Raw genomic sequence first — 22,055 nt, forward strand, 5'->3', positions numbered from 1 at the left:
TCTATACAATTATTTCTCTAATTTACCTTGTTGAAATTATGATATTTACTGTTAGACAGAATTTAATGGAGTTTCATGCCCTCTGATATCTCCTGTCATAGTTTTAAATTCTGTTTAACAAATCTTCCCTCAATCTTCCCTCCTCCCTCATGGTAATTATTTTCATTCCCATTCTGTAAATAGATTCTCAGTTTTGTAAACATCTGTAAATAAATATTACTCTAATTCTATATTTATTTTCGACCGATATTATTGGCCAATTTTAATTTGGCCACTATCTTACAGATTTATGGATCTGCCAGCTAAAATTATATTGATTCTAACCTTATTTCCTATAACTTCCGATGCTAAAAAGAAATCTAATTAATTGAACATGGGATCTGATTATTACATACGGTAAGATAGGAAAGAATATTTGATCCTAAATTAATTTCTTATAAGCATAGCTATAAAGGAAAAGGAGTTCTCAGATAGAATTTTACCGTAATAACGGACAAAGATCTCTAAATCTGCAATCTATTCAAATACTTCTTCTCAAATCTCAAGATGATTGTTTTCTGTTTTTTTTTTTGTCAGGTTTTTCTTTTTTTTTTTCTTTTTTTTTCCAGCTTAGATGGGCAGAGGACAGATAATTGTGGGAAAGAGGTCAGTGGAGAGAGATGGGGAAAGATTTATTTTTTTATTTTTTTATTTTTTTAATTAATTAATTAATTAATTTTATTTTTTTATTATTGTAATTTTAACTATTTTTATAATTATTTTTATTCTTTATTTCTTTATTTATTTTTGGGCTATTACAGCAATATAGATATGGTGACACTCCGTGTATGGAGAAAAGACCCAAATTTACACAGACCACCAATAGCCTAAAATATTTCTTCACCCAAAAAAAATTTCGTTGGTTGGAATTAGTGAAGGACTACGATATAGATATCCAGTACCACCCTGGAAAGGCAAACGTAGTCAGAGATGCCCTAAGTTATAAAACGGCACACTCGTTTGTCCTCATCACTAGAGAGTTAAAAGTACAAGCCATGTTAGTTTGTTCAAAAAGTTTTAGTTGCTATTTTTAGGTTACAGTGGACGTAAAAGGAAAAGAGAAAACAATGGATACGGTATCCATAGTAAACGAATTTCCAAGTGTCTTCCCAGAGGATTTACTAGGAGTTTCCCCTTTACGAGCTGTAGACTTCGGGATAGAACTCAAACCAGGAACTGGACCTATCTCTAAAGCACTATACCACATGGCTCCAATAGAATTAAAGGAACTAAAATTACAACTACAAGACTTACTATAAAAGGGTTTCATTCGACCTAATTTATTTTGTTGGTGTGTGCCGATGTTGTTTGTGAAAAAGAAAGACGGGTCGATGCGCCTATGTATTAACTATGAGGAGTAAAAAAAGAGAACAATAAAGAACAAAAAAAGAGATCATGTTGAAAAATATTAATCTAGGTGCGGAAAGAGTGAAAGAAGTTAGAACGCAGACTCTTTGGCAGGAGTTTGAAGCGTTGAGGATGGGTGATTCAGAAAGTATTGATGAGTATTCAGGAAAACTCACCATTATTGTCAACAAATTGAGAGGGCTCGGCAATACTGTGGATGATATCCAAGTAGTTAAGAAACTTCTAAGATCCACCTCTGCAAAGTTTCTTCAAATCACTTCAACGATTGAGGAGTTCAGTGATCTCAAAACGAAATCCGTTGATGAGATTATTGGATCACTCAAGGTACATGAAGAAAGGTTGCAAGGGTTTGAAGAAAAGGATGAAACCGTTCTCCTCACTCATGCAGAATGGAAGGAACGAGAGAATGCAAAATCCTCAAAGAAAGAATGGAAGGATCAAGGCAGTTCCAAAGGAGGCAGGGGACGGGGTCGTGGAAGATGGAGAGGCCGTGGGAGAAGTGACTGGCATCGAGGAGATGAAGGAGAGTCGCAAACTCAAAAGAAGAAATTTGAAAAAAGTAAAATTAAACGTTACAGGTGTCAGCAAATGGGATACTTTGCATCAGAGTGTTCCACAAAAGACGAACAACTCAACTTGATAGAGATGCAAAAGGATGAGGAGTCTTCATTGCTGATGATAGAGGCGTGTGAAATTAAAACCACACATGACAAAGACCCTAATTTTGTGATGTTGAATGAAACTATAGTGCCGTCATCAGCCAATATTGGAACTAAAAATTCCTGGTACCTAGATACTAGAGCAAGCAACCATATGTCATGAGAAAGAAGGGTGTTTCGTGAGCTCGACACATCTGTTGTTTGAAAGGTACGCTTCGGTGATAACTCTGCAATAGACATTTGTGGTCGAGGAATAGTGCTCTCAAATTTATCAACGCCAGACAATACCTCAAATGCATCATTGTCAAGCTCATCGATGCCGAAAAAATTCAGGTCTCTAGAAGATATTTATAGAGAACTGAATGAAGCAGAGGAGGAAGCAGTGGACCTTTGTCTTCTTTCTATAGAGGAACCAACTTCATATAAGAAAGCTGCTAGGAATGAAAACTAGAGGAATGCCATGATGTCTCAAATTCTCTCCATTGAAAAGAACAGAACGTGGGAACTCACAGATTTTCCGAAGAATCATAAAGTAATCGGCATCAAATGGATTTTTAAATTAAAGAAAAATCCAGATGAAGAAATCATGAAACATAAGGCGAGACTCGTGGCAAAGGGATATGTACAGCAGTTTGGTGTAGATTACAGTGAAGTATTCCCACTAGTGGCCAGGTTAGAAACAGTGAGATTAATTCTTGCCTATGCAGCCTTTAAGAACTGGGAAGTACATCATATGGATGTAAACACAACTTTTCTGAATGGCAAGTTCGAAGAGGAGGTGTATGTTGCTCAACCAGAAGGGTTCGTTAACAAGGAAAATCCAAACATGGTGTTAAAACTACGTAAAGCCTTGTATGGATTAAAACAGGCTCCGAGAGCCTGGAATTTTAAACTTGATCAATGTTTGCAGTCACTTGGTTTTGTTAGATGTCCACAGGAATATGCTCTCTACAAGAATATTAATGGAGTTGAAGCAATGATAATCGGCACATATGTGGATGACTTAATCATAGTCGGCTCAAACAAACAAGTTATAGCTCAGTTCAAGGAAGAGATGCACCAGAAATTTGAGATGAGCGATCTTGGACTTTTGAGCTATTACTTGGGTATTGAGGTACGACAAAGTAGTGAATCAATCACTTTATGTCAGGCCATATATGCAAGAAAAATCCTAGAGAAGCTAGGAATGGGGGAGTGCAATCCTTGTTTGATTCCCATGGAACCAAGAATGAAGATGAGCAAAAATGGGAATGGAGAACCTGCGGTTGATAAAACACTTTACAAAAGTTTTATTGGAAGCTTATGCTATCTGGTTAATACCCGACCCGACATAGCCTACTCAGTTTATGTGATGAGTAGATACATGGAGGCACCAACAACTTCACATCTCACAACAGTAAAACAAATATTGAGGTATGTGAAAGGTACTCTAAGTTTTGGCTGTGTTTATAAGAAGCTATCGAATGTAGAGCTGGTAGGATTTAGCGATAGTGATATGACTGGGGATATTGATGATAGAAAGAGTACAACTAGAGTGTTGTACTATTTGGGAGTAAATCCAATAATCTGGGTATTACAGAGGTAGAAGGTGGTGGCTTTGTCATCATGCGAGGCTGAGTATATAGCCGCAACTGCTGGAACATGTCAAGGAGTATGGTTGGGCAGGATTTTGAGTAACATCAGTCAACTGCAAGTAAAACCCAAGCTTAATGTTGACAACAAGTCAGCTATAGCGTTGGCGAAAAATCCTGTTTACCATGATCGAAGTAAGCACATTGATACCAGGTTCCACTTTATTCGCCAATGTGTACAAACTGAAGCTATTGAACTGGAATATGTGAACACAGATGAACAGTTGGCGAATATTCTGACAAAGCCGTTAGCAAGACAACGGTTCCTGGGGATAAGAGAGAAGATTGGCTTGAAGAAAGTCGTTTCAACATAGTTAAACAAGTTTAGATGAGTGATTGTTGGTTATAAACTTGTTTTCTTTTTTTAATATATTTTGCTTTATAAGTTTTTTTTTTTGTTAAAAAAAAAAAAAATAGTGGTTAGTATTTATTTTATTTCTGTTGCTTATTTCTCCATGAAAAAAGGCCGGAGATATTGGAAGTAGTGGAAGGAATGGTGGAGTGCTTGCTCATTTGTAGTAGAAATGGGTAAAATTTTTATTATATAAGGAAAATGGTGCAAGTTCTAAACACACCACAAAAAGAAGAAAATTAATTTGTGTGTCTTCGCTTCTTCTCCCATTTTGTTACTTTTTTTCTTTCATCCACAACGATAGAAGTCATCACTAAATGGGAACACTCAACTACAGTTACAGAGATATGAAGCTTCCTAGGGTTAGCAAGCTACTATCGAAGGGTCCAAGACTTCGCTAGAATAGCCTCGCCTCGCGTTTGACCCGAATCCATTCGATTCGTCTTCCTTACCCAACTCAGCGCGATTCTCTAGTGTCCTTTTCTCTCTCCTTGTTGCAACAGTTTCAATGCCACCTTCTTCATCTATCTTTCATCATCTTCTTCTTCTCTCTCTCAAAAAGTTTCGTGATTGTTGGACGCTTGTGGAGGTAGATAAGAAATTCTTCCAAAAGTTTGATTTTTCGAATTTCCTCTTCGAGGACGACGATGCACATTGTGAATCCTCTTTGGGGAATATACTAAGGTCGGTGAGGTCTTTCATGGTTGATCTGTTTGGTTAAATTGTGGGGTTGAGGGTTTCGACATCACGAGTTTTCCTGCTAGAGCTTTTCTTCAGTTTTCTCCTTCTCACGAATTTTTTTCGTCTCTTCTTTGGTTGTAGTTGTTCTAAGTGGTTTAGGTGTTGAAAAATAAACTTAAATGCAGGAGAGAGAAGAAAAAAAATTATGATTTTTTGTTTGTTATTTTGTGAAAAAGACCATTACGAAATTTGAGAGGGGTAAGGCTTATGGGAGAGAGAAGAGTGATGGCACTAAATTTGAGAGGGAAAAGGGTTATGGGAGACAGAAAAATGAGGAAGATACTGCTCAACTTAGCCTTAGAAAAACTATAAAAGGGGTCTTATGTATAGTGTAAAATGTCTAGAGAATAAAAGAACAAGAGAGAGAAAAAAACAGAGAGCAATTTATTGTCTGAGTTATTGTGTAATAACCTTTGGAGAACTTCTTTGTCTCCTTGTCTCTCTCCCTTTCGATACCCCTTTTTAAAGTTTCGTGAGAGTTATCTAAATGAGTTATATTCAAAGCGAGTATTTTTTTCTCAAGTTGGTATCGGAGCGGCTTTATTTTTCTACAAATTGGTATTAGAGCGATTTCAATTTCAACAAATTGGTATCAGACCAATTTCAATTTCAACATTGGGGAGGTTGTTGACGTTCATGTGGCGATGGTTGAAGGTTGAAGGAGGCGTTGTGAGGGGTCGGGGAACACAATTTCGTACGGTTCACGGAATTACCAGCGACTAAGTTTTTTTTTTATATTTCATATTCGTTACATTATTTACCCCTAAAAAGAACTTTCGTCCTCAAAATTTTCAAACTCTTGTACTAACTGGGGGTATTATTCTCTTATTTCATCCTCCTACACTCACCGTGTCCCCCTTGATATGGTTGCTCGGACACAACACCAAAATGAACGTAATGTCCCTGTTTGGTAACACATTCACTTCTTGGGTTAAAATTCTATTGGTTTTTATCGTAACTCAAATTTTCATTGAGTGGGAGGGGCTCGTAATCTATTATGTGTATAGGGCCCGTCATGTATTTACTCGACATCTACACGTGAATTACCTCATGTACTTCTGAGAGGTAGGGAGGTAGGGCTAACTTATACACTAAATACCAATTCACTCGAAAATTTTGACAGGTCCAATATATCTAGGACTTACTTGCCCTTACGTCTGAACCTTAAGAAGCCTCTCATGGGTGCTATCTTTAGGAATACTTGGTCCTCTACCTCAAAGTCTAAGTCTCTACGTCTTACATCGGCATAACTTTTTTTTTGTCTACTTTGAGTGGTACACATTCTCGATCAAATTTTTTGGATAGTCGCATTGGCGACTAGGTCTAGCTCGGGTCCTACTAGCTTTCTCTCACCTACCTCATCCCAACATTGCGGAGACCTGCACCATTTCCCATAAAGGGTCTCGAACGGTGTCATTCAAATAGTGGCTTGAAAGCGCAACTTCCCTTAAAGTCTAATACGCAAGAACGTAGAATGTCCCCTAAGATTTGGTGCTCAGTTTGTCCATCTGTTTGGGGGTGGAAGGAGGTGCCAAAGTCGAGCCGAGTACCCAACGCGTTTTGAAGTCTGGGCCAAAACGCTGACGTAAAACGTGGATCTCGATTCGACACTATAGACACTAGAACTCCATGAAGTCTTACTATTTCTTCACATACAGTTGTGCCTAGTTATCAACTATATATGTGCCTTTTTTAGGTAAGAAGTGTGCCCACTTGGTCAACCTTTCGACAATTATCCAGATCGTTGTATAGCCTTTAAGGGTTTCGGGTAATCCTACTATGAAGTCTATTGCTATGTTTTCCCACTTCCACTCCGGTATACTTAAGGGTTGTAACATCCCCACTGTCTTTCGTCTAGGAGCTTTCACTTGTTGAAAAACTAAGCATTTGCTCACAAACTTGGTCACGTCCATCTTCATGCTCTTCCACAAGAAATGTTGTTTTAAATCTTGGTACATCTTAGTACCTCCTGGGTGCATGGAAAATGGCAAGGTGTGAGCTTCCGTCAGTATCTCTTTCCTTAACGACTATTGCTAGGACACATAGGCGTCCCTAATACAATAGTCCTTCATCTGAGGACTTTAAGAATCCGTCTACTGGACTTGCGTCTAGCTGGCCTAGGACTTTCTGCACGTTAGGATCCTCTCGTTGGGAGGTAATAATTCTCTGCTTAAGAGTAGGTTGCACTATGAGTCTGGCCAGCTGTGCTATGATTCCCTCGCTCGCTACAACTATGCTGGCTTGCTCAAATTCTATTTGTACCCTTACTTTCCTTGTAATGAGGGCCGATGAGTAGGCCGTCTTTCTACTCTAAGCGTCTGCGACCACGTTTATTTTTCCAGGGTGGTACTGGATATCTACATCGTAGTCCCACCAATTCTAGTCATCTTCTCTGCCTCATGTTTAACTCTTAATAGGTGAAGAAATATTTTAAACTCTTGTGGTTGGTAAAACATTGAGTTTTCTCTCCATACAAGAAGTGTCGCCAAATTTTTAGTGCGAACACTACAACGGCCAACTCTAGGTCGTGGGTAGGGTAACTTTTTTCGTATTCTTTTAGTTGACGAGACGGTATGCAACAACCTTACATGTTGCATTAACACACATCCTAGTCCCTTCATGGATGCATCACTATAGATTACGTACCATTAAGAGCTTTCAGGTACTGTGAGTACCAGGATTGTTACCAATCTCTCTTTTTGGTTCTGGAAGCTTGCCTCAGAAGCATCATTCCATATGAATGAAACCCTTTTTCTCGTTAACTATGTCAAAGGCGAGGCTATCCTAGTGGAGTCCTGCACAAACCATCGATAGTATCCACAAGTCCTAAGAAACTCGGTACGGATGTTATCGTAGTTGGGCGTTCCCACTTTGTGACCGCTTCGACCTTAGTGGGATCTACAGATACTCCGTCCTTTTTCACCACGTGTCCTAGAAAAAAGACTTGTCGTAACCAATATTCACACTTTGAGAACATCACGTATAACTTGTTCTCTCTTAGGGCCGCTAGGACTTTTCAGAAGTGTTCCTGGTCTGTTTTCGAGTACATTAGGATGTCATCAATGAGCACGATCGCGAAAGTGTCAAGACAGTCCTTGAACCCTCGGTTTATTAACATTATTAACACAGTTGAAGCATTGGTGAGGCCAACTGACATCACTACGAACTCATAGTGATCGTACCTTGTCCTAAATGGTGTCTTTGGTACGTCTTTTTCCTTAATTTTTATTTAACGGTAACCTGACTGCAGATTTATCTTAGAAAATATCGTTGCCTCTCTTTGTTACTCTAGGTAACACATACTCGTGGATATTTATATTAATATCATTTTCATGCTCTTAAGGTTGTGTCGTATGTCGATCTAACGACATGATGAAATATGGCACTCATCATCATATAGCATGCTCAATATGGAAAATATCATCATATTAAGGTAAACGTCACACAATCATCATGCTCATCATATTGTCATAAAGTGCATCAAGCATATCAAGTACGTCATTCATCGAAATATATATATACTACGCACATCATAAAGCATCATAACTCATACATCATCATATCTCGTACATCATCATAACTCATACATCATCATATCTCGTACATCATCATAACTCATACATCATCATATCTCGTACATCATCATAACTCATACATCATCATATCTCGTACATCATCATAACTCATACATCATCATACACTAATATATGACATCATATGATACAACTCATACATCATTATATACTAGTATATGGCATCATACGATACAACTCATACATCATCATAACTTATCATCATCATATACTAACATATGACATCGTACAACACAGTTCATACATAATCATAACTCATACAATTTTTAGCCTATCCTATAGTAAGGCCACTTACTTGGTTGGCCTTGGCTCAAGTACTCTCTAATTAGCTAAACATAAGCTCTCGTTCCTTGAGAGCTGCTTCCTACGGTGCCAGAGTTTGTTTCCTATCACACCGTTCACCACCTTCCATTAGTATTTCACAATTAAATTACTAATAATTTAATAAATATGAAATACGACTCTAAAACGACCTCGATTACCTTAATTGGGGCCGAAAATGGATCTAGGACGGTTGAAACAGTGGAAACTGGGCTAAAACAGCAGTGGAGCAACCGAAGCGTCATCGGAGCGTCCAAACCGCTAAAGCCGAAGGGTTGCTTTCATAGCAACTGGACACGTGGCAGCACCAGAGTAGCCCATGTCGATGTAGGCGTCTCGGGTCGAGGTTCGGTTTGGGTTGGCTCACGGTCGCGTTTATAGCTAGGCTACTGACTGAGTTTCTGTTCACAGATTCGGCTGCGAGTGAGTTAGGCTGCGGGCTGGTTTGGTTGGGTCAAGGGAACTTGGGCCTCGGGTTTGTAGAGGCAAGCACGGGTCGTGGATTGCGGGCTGGATTGACATTTGGCTATTGGTCCGAGGAGGAATTTGGGCTTTGGGTTCTACAAGTAGGCTGGAGACGGGTCATAGGCTAAACGATTAGGCTACAATGGGTTTAGGTCTCAGGTATTGGATTCGCGTCTGACCTAAATCCATTTGATTCGTCTTCCTTACCCAACTCAGCGCGATTCTCCGGTGTCCTTTTCTCTCTCCTCACTGCGACGGTTTCTGATGCCATCTTCTTCATCTCTCTGTCATCATCTTCTTCTTCTCTCTCTTACAAAGTTTCATGGTTGTTGGACGTTTGTGGAGGTAGATCATAAATTCTTCCAAAAGTTCAATTTTTCAAATTCCCTCTCCAAGTTCGACGATGCACATTGTGAATCCTCTTTGGGTAATATACTAAGGTCGGTGAGGTCTTTCATGGTTGATCTATTTGGTTAAAATGCGAGGCTAAGGGTTTCGACGTCACGGGTTTCCCAGCTAGAGCTTTTCTTTAGTTTTCTCCTTCTCTCGAATTTCTTTTCGTCTCTTCTTTGGTTGTAGTTCTTCTGAGCGGTTTGGGGAGGTTGTTGACGTTCGTGTGGCCATGGTTGAAGGTTGAGGGAGGCATTTTTATGGGTTGGGGAACACGATTCCGCGCTGGTTTTGGAATTACCGGAGACTAAGTTTTTTTTTTATTATTTCGATTTGTTACATTATCTACCCCTAAAAAGAACTTTCGTCCTCAAAATTTTCAAACTCTTGTACTAACTGGGGGTATTATTCTCTTATTTCATCCTCCTGCACTCACCGTGTCCCCCTTGATATGGTGGCTCCGACACAACACCAAAACGAACGTAATGTCCCTGGTTGGGTAGCACTTTCACTTCTTGGGTTAAAATTCTATTGGTTTTTCTCGTAACTCAAATCTTCATTGAGTTGGAGGGGCTCGTAGTCTATTATGTGTATAGGGCTCGTCATGTATTTACTCTACATCTACACGTGAATTACCTCGTGTACTTCTGAGAGGTAGGGAGGTAGGGCTAACTTATACTCTACATACCAATTTGCTCGACAATTTTGGCAGGTCCAATGCATCTAGGACTTATTTGCCCTTACGTCTAAACCTCAAGAAGCCTCTTATGGGTGCTACCTTTAGGAATACTGGGTCCCCTACCTCAAACTCTAAGTTTCTACATCTTACATTGACATAACTTTTTTTTTCTACGTTGAGCGGTACGCATTCTTGCTCAAATTTTTTGGATAGTCTCATTGGCGACTAGGACTAGCTCGGGTCCTACTAGCTTTCTCTCACATACCTCATCCCAACATAGCGGGGACCTGCACCGTTTTCCATAAAGGGTCTCGAACGGTGTCATTCAAATAGTGGCTTGAAAGTGCAACTTCCCTTAACGTCTAATATGCAAGAACATAGAATGTCCTCTAAGTTTTGGCGCTCAGTTTGAACATCTGTTTGGGGGTGGAAGGAGGTGCCAAAGTCGAGCCGAGTACCCAATGCTTTTTTAAGTCCGAGCCAAAACGCTGACGTAAAGTCTGGATCTCGATTCGACACTATAGACTCTAGAACTCCATGAGGTCTTACTATTTCTTCACATACAGTTGTGCCTAGTTATCAACTATATATTTGACTTTCCAAAGTAAGAAGTGTGCCCACTTGGTCAACCTATCGATAATTATCCAGATCGTTGTATAGCCTTTAAGCGTTTTGGGTAATCCTACTATGAAGTCCATTTCTATGTTTTCCCACTTCCACTCTGGTATACTTAAGGGCTGTAACATCTTCGTTGTCTTTTGTCTAGGAGCTTTCACTTGTTGAAAAACTAAGCACTTGCTCATAAACTTGGTCACGTCCCTCTTCATGCTCTTCCACCAAAAATGTTGTTTTAAATCTTGGTACATCTTAGTACTTCCTGTGTGCATGAAAAATGGCAAGTTGTGAGCTTCCGTTAGTATCTCTTTCCTTAACTCCTCTATTGTCAGGACAAATAAGCGTCCCTGATACAATAGTCCTTCATCTGAGGTCTTTGAGAATCCGTGTATTGGACTTTTGTCTAGCTGGCCTAGGACTTTCTGTACGTTAGGATCCTCTCGTTGGGAGGTAATAATTCTCTGACTAAGCGTAGGTTGCACTGTGAGTCTTGCCAACTATGCTATGATTCCCTCGGTCGCTATAGCTATGCTGGCTTGCTCAAATTCTCTGTGTGTCCTTACTTCCCTTGTAATGAGGGCCGAAGAGTAGGCCATCTTTCTACTGAAAGCATCTGCGACCACGTTTGCTTTTCCAGGGTGGTACTAGATATCTACATCGTAGTCCTTCACCAATTCTAGTCCCCTTCTCTGCCTCATATTTAACTCTTTCTATGTGAAGAAATATTTTAAACTCTTGTGGTTGGTAAAACTTTGAGTTTTCTCTCCATACAAGAAGTGTCGCCAAATTCTTAGTACGAACACTACAGCGGCCAATTCTAGGTCTTGGGTAGGGTAATTCTTTTCGTATTCTTTTAGTTGACGGGACGAGTATGCAACAACCTTACATGTTGCATTAACACACATCCTAGTCCCTTCTTGGACCCGTCACTATAGATTACGTACCCTTTTGAGCTTTCAAGTACTGTGAGTACCAAGGCTGTACCAATCTCTCTTTTAGGTTCTGGAAGCTTGCCTCACAAGCATCATTTCATATAAATGATACCCCTTTTCTAAGAAACTCCATACTGATGTTATCGTAGTTGGGCGTTCCCACTTTGTGACTGCTTCAACCTTAGTGGGATCTATGGATACTCCGTCCTTTGTCACCACTTGTCCTAGGAAAAAGACTTGTCGTAACCAATATTCACACTTTGAGAACTTCGCGTATAACTTGTTCTCTCTTAGGGTGGCTAGGACTTTTCAGAAGTGTTCCTAGTGTTCCAAGTCTGTTTTTTAGTACACTAGGATGTCATCAATGAGCACGATCACAAAAGTGTCGAGACAGTCCTTGAACCCTCGGTTCATTAACATTATTAACACAGTTGGAGCATTGATGAGGCCAAACGACATCACTACGAACTCCTAGTGATCGTACCTTGTCCTAAATGTTGTCTTTGGTATGTCTTTTTCTTTAATCTTTATTTAATGGTAACCTGACCGCAGATTTATCTTAGAAAATATTGTTGCCTCTCTGAGTTGATCGAATAAGTCTTCCATTCTAGGCAGAGGGTATTTGTTCTTTATGGTTCTCTTATTTAGCTCTCTGTAATCGATGCATCGACGCATCGATCCATCTTTCTTCTTAACAAACAACACTGGTGCACTCTAAGGGGATACGCTAGGTCGAATGAACCCTTTATTCAGTAAGTCTTGTAAAAACGCCTTGAGTTCCTTCAACTCTGTTAGCACCATGAGATAGGGTGCTTTGGAAATAGGCCCAGTTCCTAGCTCGTGTTCGATGACGAAGTCGACCACTCAGGAAGGGGATATTCCAGGTAGATCATTCAGAAATACATTTGGGAACTTGTTAACTATTGACACGTTTTCTAGGGTCTTTTCTTTTCCTCTTACGTCTACAACACATGCTAATATAGCCCATCCGCCTTGTTGGACTAACCTATTTGCTTTCATCATCAAGACTACCTAGGGGGTAATCCCGATACTCGTGCCTTTAAATTTAAAGGTAGGTCCCGCCAGTGACAAATATGTTACTTCCTTTTTACAATAGTCTATACTAGCATGGTTTTCGGCTAGCTAATCCATGCCTAGTATGACGTCGAAGTCCATCATGTTTACTACCATCAGGTCAACGCTTAGAGTTTGGTTCCCTATGATTACTTGGTCATTCTTTACTCTATCCCTAGCTACTAAGTCTACCCCCAAAGGGGTGCTTACAAACATTTCATGCAATAAGGGTTCTAATTCAAACCCCATCTGTGATCCTTCTTGAGGTTAACTCTCTTCAGCCTCACCTCATCCTCTACCTCTAATAGAACATCGTCCCCTTCCTTGTCTTACTCTTTCGCGTGGTCTAGGCAGCATGGTTCAAGAAACCAAGATAGCATTTCTTAAGTCTAAGGTTCATCACTATGCATATATATTATTAAAAATACATATACTAAAGTCACATTATATTGCAAACAAAATCACTCAACATACAACAAATCACATCGTACTCTATAATAAATACATTAAATATCACAACAATTTCAGTAATATCACTAGAAAAATGCATGCGAATTCGAAAATGTTTCTCTTTTCTTATCTTATGCAAGACGTACCTGATGGTGACGGGACATCGACGTTGGGACCATGGAATGTGCCAAGCCTACATCGTAGGCTAGTCTACAGAATCTAAAACCTAAAGCTTTGATATTAACTGTAACGACCTTAAATTTTCACATACTTAGTATCGCTACTAACGTCTCATGTTCATCTATAATGTGGAAATATAACTCTTACATGAACATCATTTATAGCGTAAACTTTGAAAAACGCTTAAAACAACTTCTTATCTGGAAAACACAGTCATGGTCTTCCATCTAAAGAGGAGGGAAGAGAGATAGGAGAGAAATCTAGAGCTAAAACGTCGTAGATCGAGTTGCCCAACAAGTCAATTCTCTGCTTTTTTGGGTGAGCTATAGATTGAGAAGAATTTATAAATATTAAAGCCACACACTTAAAGACTTTCGTTCAAATCAATTCATTTAACTAGAGAGAAGTATTAGTTTTCCAACGAACTTTGGAGGCAAATAACTTGGGCTACAATTCACGAGAAGGTATGAAGTCAATGTCAAGATCTTCCTTGTAACACCATTTTTAAGTTTCATGAAGAAATCAAGGGGAGCAATACCATGATTGGAGCTGGCGAGATTGATGCCACACACTCAAAGATGTTCGTTCAAACCAACTGATTTAACTAGAGGTAAGTATTAGTTTTCCGATGAACTTTAGAGGCAAATAACTTAGGCTACAATCCACGAGAAGGTATGAAATCAATCCCAAGCTCTTCATTGTAACACCATCTTTAAGTTTCATGAAGAAATCAAGCGGAGCAATGTCATGATTGGAGCAGGTGAGAGGCGTTTTAAAACGGCAGCGCTATTGGACATGCGCATCTTCTTCTTAAAAGAGGAAGAGGATGATGACGTGGCCAGTTAAGTTGAACCCGCCATGTCAAACTAAACCGTGACCCTCCCTGTATTTTTCTTAATTTTAATCCTCTTCTAGACCAGTTGTCATGAAAACTTTATGGTTATAGAAACTAGACACCCTAAGGATTGTGTCAAAGAAAATTTGAAGCAATTAGGATACCAATTTCTCGAGAGCGGAGGTCCCGTACGTCAACTACGAGGTAAGTAACCATCTTAGACTTTTCTTAAGAAATACTTGTAGGAATTGCTTGAATTTTTATATAAACATTAAATCAAGTATGAATTAAATATATATGAAAGAAAAATATCAAGAACCATGAGTTAAGACCCTAAACCAATCAAATTTCTTGAGATTTAAGTAACATCAAAATAACCCACTGAATGAATTTCGGCCAAACTTTTAATTCTGATCATACTATGGTATGTTAAGATTATATATGCAATTTGATAGTCATTGCACAAAGTTGAGTAGTTAAACCAAATAACGGTATAAAATGACCATAATGACGTTAAGGCAACTTACCTTCGGTTCATGATCTAAATGACCTCTAAAAGCTATCAAACTTTGTAGTAGGCCCTTTTATTTTTTTTATTTTTTTAGTTATTATGATTGATGACATACTAAGTCTAAAAGGTATTGGAGCATTTTCAGAGGTCAAACCCCTCTAAATGACTTACTACTTCTTACAATGCCTATTCATAAGGGCATAAAGATATTTTCAAGATTTCAAGTTGTTGAAAATTAGATGCTTTGATACCATGCAAAGAATGAGAAACATAACTGAGATCGAAAGTCCAATTTTCATTAATGTTCATGTTTAAATAGGATACAAGCAACCAACTAAATCGTAGAAATAAAAGAAATCCATAATCTCATTGTTTCATTTTTTATTCACAATAACTATATTTATTTTGAAGCACGAGTTTTTGTCGGTAAAAAAGAAATCAAATGGATTTAAGGGGGCTTTTCAGAACGTATCAATAAGTAGACCCATGCTTCAAGTAGTTTCATGCCATAAATAAACACGAACACTCAAGAAATCAATCGGACAGGCTAAATGAAGTTGAGAAGGCTAGTGACATTGATCCACAAGACTAAATGAACTAATGTGTTCTATAGGATATACTATAAATAAAAATTAGTACATTCCCCGGGACACAACCAATTTCTAAAAGGGAGGAAAAATCCTAAATAATGACCACTCTATAAAATATATTTCATAACTAATCTTATATCCTAAATCAAATTTCTTAATACAAGTTAATTAGAACAATTTTGAAACCTAAACCAAGTTAGAGCCTAAGAAACGTTTAAAGGGATTACTTCAATTAATTCTTCCCAAAACTCAAGACTCTTCTATAATTATCTAAAGAACTCATTATGACTTCATGAAATTCTAAATGACTCAGGTATGTTACTAAGTTTTGTAGAGCTTAAAAATGCATGATACGACTTATGTTTCCAGAAATTACAAAACTTAGAATTTACATAATGTTGAAGACTGAGAACCAAGAAAAATACTATACAAACTCTACAACTACCAAGGTAAGAAAAACACTAGGTACCACTCAAGAATAAGGGACCAAGGTCCTTAAACTAAGAAACTCAAGAAACTCCTAAGACCTCCCACGGTATAGCATGTTCCTAACTTAGACTTCGTAGCTTTCAACGTATGAACCCTTAACTGTAGGTATTGAGACTATGCCGCTTGGAATGTATGAAGTGCAATGATTGACTTGTTTGTAATAATTATATCAATTGACACAACTTCTCCTACCGTGCATAACAGTGCAACTCTAAATATATAGTTGAGTGACCTATAGTTAACAATAAAAAAAATTTAATTAAAGAGTTTAATTATTTAATTTTGTGTCCTTGAATCTTATAATCTATATGTTCATAAGGTCTCTTTGATAACCCATATGCTCATAACACTAAAAGGTTCACTTTAGTTAAAAAGAAAAATTAAAATTTAGTATATAAGATTAAATATAAAGAAGAAAATAGATCTAATTTAAAGTGTTCAAATAAATATTTAATATATTAAATACAAATAGAAAAAAATATATTTAGTTTAAAGGGTTTATTGAATATATTAAATATATTAAATATAAATAGACAAAATAATAATAATAATCTCCGGTGTTCACATTAATATTTAATATATTAACTATATTAAACATAAAAGCAAAAAATATATTTATTGTATCACACTTCCATTCTTGGATGAGAATCTCCCGATTATACCCCAATCATAACTCCGTATCATTTTTCAACATAAATGATGCACATGTCACCTTTTGATCATCCAGACAGTTCATTAATAAGAAGATTGTCTTAATTGATGATTGCCACAATTGTGTTTTTGTTGGGTCTCGTGAGGCACCATTAAAGGTACGAGGATCTATCCCTTGAAATCCTTCATACAGCGCTTCTCACAATGATTGCGTACTGTTGGTCTGCTGGATGGTCACCACCATTTGCATCCCAACCTAGAATGATTCCCACATCGTGGTAGTCATGGGGTCCATTCTAGACGTTGGTGCCACTAGGGGTGGCACTGCTGTGTCGGTTTGAGTAACTGATCCTTCACGAGGTGGACTCCCTCTACCTCTACCCCATCCTCTAAGAGGGGGTCATCTACTTCCCCTACACCCCCTTCCACGTCCTCTAGGTGACATGATCTATAATCAACACGTAATTACTCTTAAGTGAGGATCTCTTGGTACAAAAAATATGTCATACACTATATCATTATAAACACACAACTGATTCAACAATATCACACTTGACAATAACATTCAATATCTTTTTTTATTAATTTACGTATGACGTACTTGACGGCGACGGACCATCTGCGGTGGGACCATGGAACGTACTAAAACTACCTCGTATGCTAGACAACAGAATCTGTAACGTAGGGCTTTGATACCAATTGTAATGACCCTATTTTTCTACTAAAATAGAGTCGCTACGATGTGAATGACCTGACCTGACATTTTTTTGCGAAAACATTCATTTAAATAATTCATAACACACGATGTCATGGACTTAAACATACATAATAAAACCTTAAAACAAAAAAACTAAAAATAAACGACATGAAATTTGTATAAAACAAAAAACGATTAAAATGATGCCCTAATCTAACTTAAGGACTACAAAATAAATAAAATGCAACTTATCCTAACACAAGTTCCATGGTTTTGAAATTGGGGTTATGAAATGGAGTCACATACTGGTGGGACCTATCATTAAAAACATCATGTATAATACTTCTGTACACATGGCCCACACGTGCGAACGTGAATCCACAAGATGGGCTCGTACGCCTCCTAGGCCTGCTGGTCGGGCTAGCACTCGCTAATGCGCTATTGCTGGACACCTAGAGGGAATAGCAGTCGTCGTAGCATTATGGCGAACATGATGGTCATAATCAGTATCATGGTCTACGTGTCCGTACTCACCATAATGGAGAAGTATCTCGATGCACGTGAACACAATTATTGATCAGGTCTCCATACTTTCTATCATAGTATGATAGGTGGAAATTCAAACGTAGAAGTATAAAAATATATATTTATATTAAAGTATAAGCATAAACTTTTAAAAATTACTGCATAGCATAGTGAATAATCATGTTAGTATATGTTATTAACTCTCGATTATCCTCTTTTCAATAAAGAACTCCCAAATCCATAGTGTCTTTCATTATCTAAACACCAGTTTTAAGTGGTTTTAACTCCCACCATATGGTCGATTAAAACTAACCATTATCTCATTTGCTTCTATTGAAAGGGTCCAAACATTATTTTCTGAGTTGTATAGTTGTCCGTAATAAGTAGTCAACTTTTAGGATATAAATACTATTCAATCAATTCTAGAAAAAAAAAACATAGAGATTTGAAATTCTAATTATATTTCTAATATTTTAAGATAGCTAAGCCTAATTATACACAAATAATTTAAGACTCTGAAAATTTAAATTAGTTAAAAGGTAGTCCTACTAACCTTAAACTCAAAATTTGAATTAGTTGACTACCTTTAAATGCTTTCGAATAGTTGAAATTAGAAGGAAAGGGACCGAGTTATGAGACCCAAGTCGGATTAGACAGAATGCTGGCTTGAAGTCCTCAGAAAATGTATTCTCTGACTGGCTTCAAACCTTTCAAGTGGGATGATAAAATGAAGTAAGGTGTCTCCATTTTACACCGGAGGCCTACTTCTAACTTCAAGGATGTGGGACAATGTCAATTTTTTTCTTCTAATTTCTTGGTTATTACATCAAGTTAGTTAGATAAACTCAATCATGAACCAACTTTATTCATAAAATTTTCATTTATTATTTGAACCAAATCCAACCCAAATAAGTTCACAATCCAACCCAAACTATAGAGTTGAGTTGATCGAATTTTTCTGATCATCGAGTTTTTTGAACATCCCTATTGTGTATTATATTTTATATTGGTCAATTTATGCCTAATAAAAATCATTTTAAATTGACATGTATATTTATATAACCTTGGTTGGTATGTTAAGAAATAGGTCAACCTTTCAAAGTGAAGGGAACAAAGACATGTGAGTGGGATAATCCTATACCATTAGTTTGTATAGAACTGAATCACTAAATATTTAATCTCTATTTATAAATTCATTAATTGAGAAGATTAATATTTCACAGATGATCATATGCGACTTGATTTTAATTTTTAGTGAGTTATGAACTCTTGTCTATGAGGGTTATCCTTTCATTTGTATGGGTGAGAATGACTTTCGTAACCTAATTATTATGCATGCCATTTTCAGTACTTGACCAAACGGGAGATGGAAACATAATTTCACGAGATGACTTTCACCCATTCTCATATATGGTAAGTAGATGAGTAGTTTCCTTTAGTGTTGATTTTGAGATTTGAACAATGGGGCCCACCCCTCTTACGGGCTCTAGAGGGACTTAGTTTATGATTGAATCATAAACAAATGGTTCATTAGAGAATCAGTGGTATTAAGGTGAAAAATATAATTAAGGGGTATAACGAACTTTTGACCCAGCTGTAATTACGAAAAAATTGTGAATGATTGACTTGCTTGTAATGATTATATCAATTGACACAACTTGTTCTACCGTGCATAAAAGTGCAACTCTAAATATATAGTTTACGAATGAAAATTGATTAATTAAGACCTTAATTTAGTTAAAAGAAAAATTTGAAGGGTACAAATTAAAATTTAATCTAAGAAAATAGATCTAATTTGAAGGGTTGGAATAAATATTTAATATGTTAAATAAATACAAATGGAAAAAAATATATTTAATTTGAAGTGTTTATTTAATATATTAGATATATTAAATATAAAAAGATAAAAAAAAAAAAAAAAAAAAAACTTAATCTGAACCGTTCATATTAATATTTAATACATTAACTAGATTAAACATAAAAGCTAAAAGTATGTTTATTGTATCACACTTCCATCTTGGCTGAGAATCCCCCGGTTATCCCCCGACTATAACTCCGCATCATTTTTTAGTATAAACGATGCACAAGTCACCTTTTGATCATCCAGACAGTTCATTTATAACGACTCGAAATTTTCTAATTAATTTAAGGTCGCGACTGTATACATATCATAAATGTTGAGTGCGGAAATACTTGATTTAAACTTTCATGAATCATAACCTTCAGCTTAAAACACAGTCATGGACTTACGTGTTTCGAAAACACCTTTAAAAATAACACAACAAAAGGCTAAATAAAATAAATGAATGTTTAAATTAAAAAACATCCTATCCTAGTCTAAGTCAAAAAAAAAATAAATACGACTACTCTATGCATGTGCTATAGTCTCGAGTTGCGATGCCGTCGCCAGCCGTACAGGAATGCGTTGCCTTAATCTGAAATAAAGGTAGCACGTGGCTTGAGTATTTTAAGAAATACTCAGTAAGTGACCTCACTATTGGGGGTTAAATGCAAGAACATGTGAATGCAATGACGGGACCTACATTTAAATCCATTTTCCTACGGTACTGTCCTAACGGGTAATTTGGATGTCTATCATATACTCTACACATAGCCCATACGTGCAAGTATGGACTCACCAGTCAGTTCGCACACCGCTGGGCCACCTTCCTTGTTAGACGAGCATACTCCGGAAGCTCCTTAGGCCAGACACCCGTTAGAACTAGTAACCGTCACCACAACATTAGGTTAACCATAATGATCGTACCCCTGCCTAACCGTCGCAGCATTATGATAAACATAATGATCGTTTTCCTGCTTGGTCATCGCAGCATTATAATAACCATAATGATCGTATTCCTGCCTCCTAACGTATTCGTCGGTACTATCGTGAAGGGTAAGGGGTATCCCCCAATGCATGAGCACACAATAATGCATGAAGTCCCAATATTTTTTCATTTTCATTATCATTTAATACAACCCCACTAGCGTTCCGTACATCCCATATCATTTTTCATATCACTTATCATATCTTTCATGCATACGCTGGGGTTGTATTTCATGCTAGTTCGTCGTTTTGCATGTCAATCATATCATATCATTCAAATTACATAAGTGTATCATAATCATAACATTTCATGCTTCCAAGCATAATAATTTTCATCAGATACGTATCATGCCATAACATATCGCATCACAATATATTCATATCATAAACATGTCAATTTATCACATATCTTACCATAACATATTTCATATCGTCTTTATATTATATCACAATATATATACATCCATCATTCACATGTCATATCATAATCATATCATATCGTAAACACTTCGTGGTCATATCGTTCCCTAACTTATCATAGCCTCAACATTCTTATACCTATCACAGTCATGTCGTTACATCAACGTACCCTAACGTTATCGTTCTATCAATCTATCATGATCCTATCTCTTTCTACCCATAACCTAACTATATTCTTTTATCAACCTCTCATATCCATAGTACTTCAAGATGAAACCTAACCTTCACGTTTCATGAACAAATCTTACTTCTACGATTCACAAATAATTCACACATATCAGTATATATGACACCTGCAAAACCACGGGCATGTGTCAACATAAAATATAACCATGTCAATAGTAAGGTCACTTACCTGGTTAGCTTAAGTTGTTGTCACGAATATATCCTTAATGAAAGTTCGATTCTGTCCCTTGAAATCCAAGTCAACCTACGTGAGCCCATGACATCAGTTTCAAGTTTGAACCCTATAAAATTATTTCTCTGGTTTAGATTGGTTTATTGCTAAAAGTAAATGTTAGGTACCTAATCATTATATTTTTATTAAAAAGCTTGTTTTCTATGATTTTGTATAAAACAATTGATAGAGTTATTTTGGGTCTATATTTACTTTTCTTTCTATATTTAGTTTAAGTTTTTTAATACTGAAATCTTCCTTCTTTTTTTTCTTTATTTGTATTTACTCTATTGCCTTTTAATTATGTTCACATGTGTTCCAAATTTCGAATGGATCCCTATTTTTAAATCTTTCCTTATCTCCGTGTTTCCTTTTGTTTGACATGATTAACGTTTAGTTTCTAACTCAAACCTAAACCATTGTAATGATTTAATGAAGATCTAACTACAGTAGGGTGATTTCAAAAAAAAGAAATAGGATAAGAGAAATGAAGATTTAATATATACCTTAATGAACATATCTATCTTCATGTAAATCTCTCTATAGGTGAATCTCAACTGGGTA

The 22,055-nt window shown here is 37.0% G+C and overlaps 1 protein-coding gene across 1 annotated transcript; it reads left to right on the top strand.

The window, feature by feature from the left end:
- The first annotated feature begins 1,434 nt into the window (after nucleotides 1-1,434).
- Nucleotides 1,435-2,229, top strand: LOC147785521 (uncharacterized). The gene has a single exon (XM_087120939.1). The coding sequence runs from the start codon at nucleotides 1,435-1,437 to the stop codon at nucleotides 2,227-2,229; it is 795 nt and encodes a 264-aa protein (XP_086977065.1).
- The last annotated feature ends 19,826 nt before the right edge of the window (nucleotides 2,230-22,055 follow it).

The sequence above is a fragment of the Cucurbita pepo genome, unplaced genomic scaffold (assembly GCF_057944985.1).
Source record: "Cucurbita pepo subsp. pepo isolate OVF unplaced genomic scaffold, ASM5794498v1 scafford_15, whole genome shotgun sequence".
NCBI classification, from domain to species: Eukaryota; Viridiplantae; Streptophyta; class Magnoliopsida; order Cucurbitales; family Cucurbitaceae; genus Cucurbita; species Cucurbita pepo.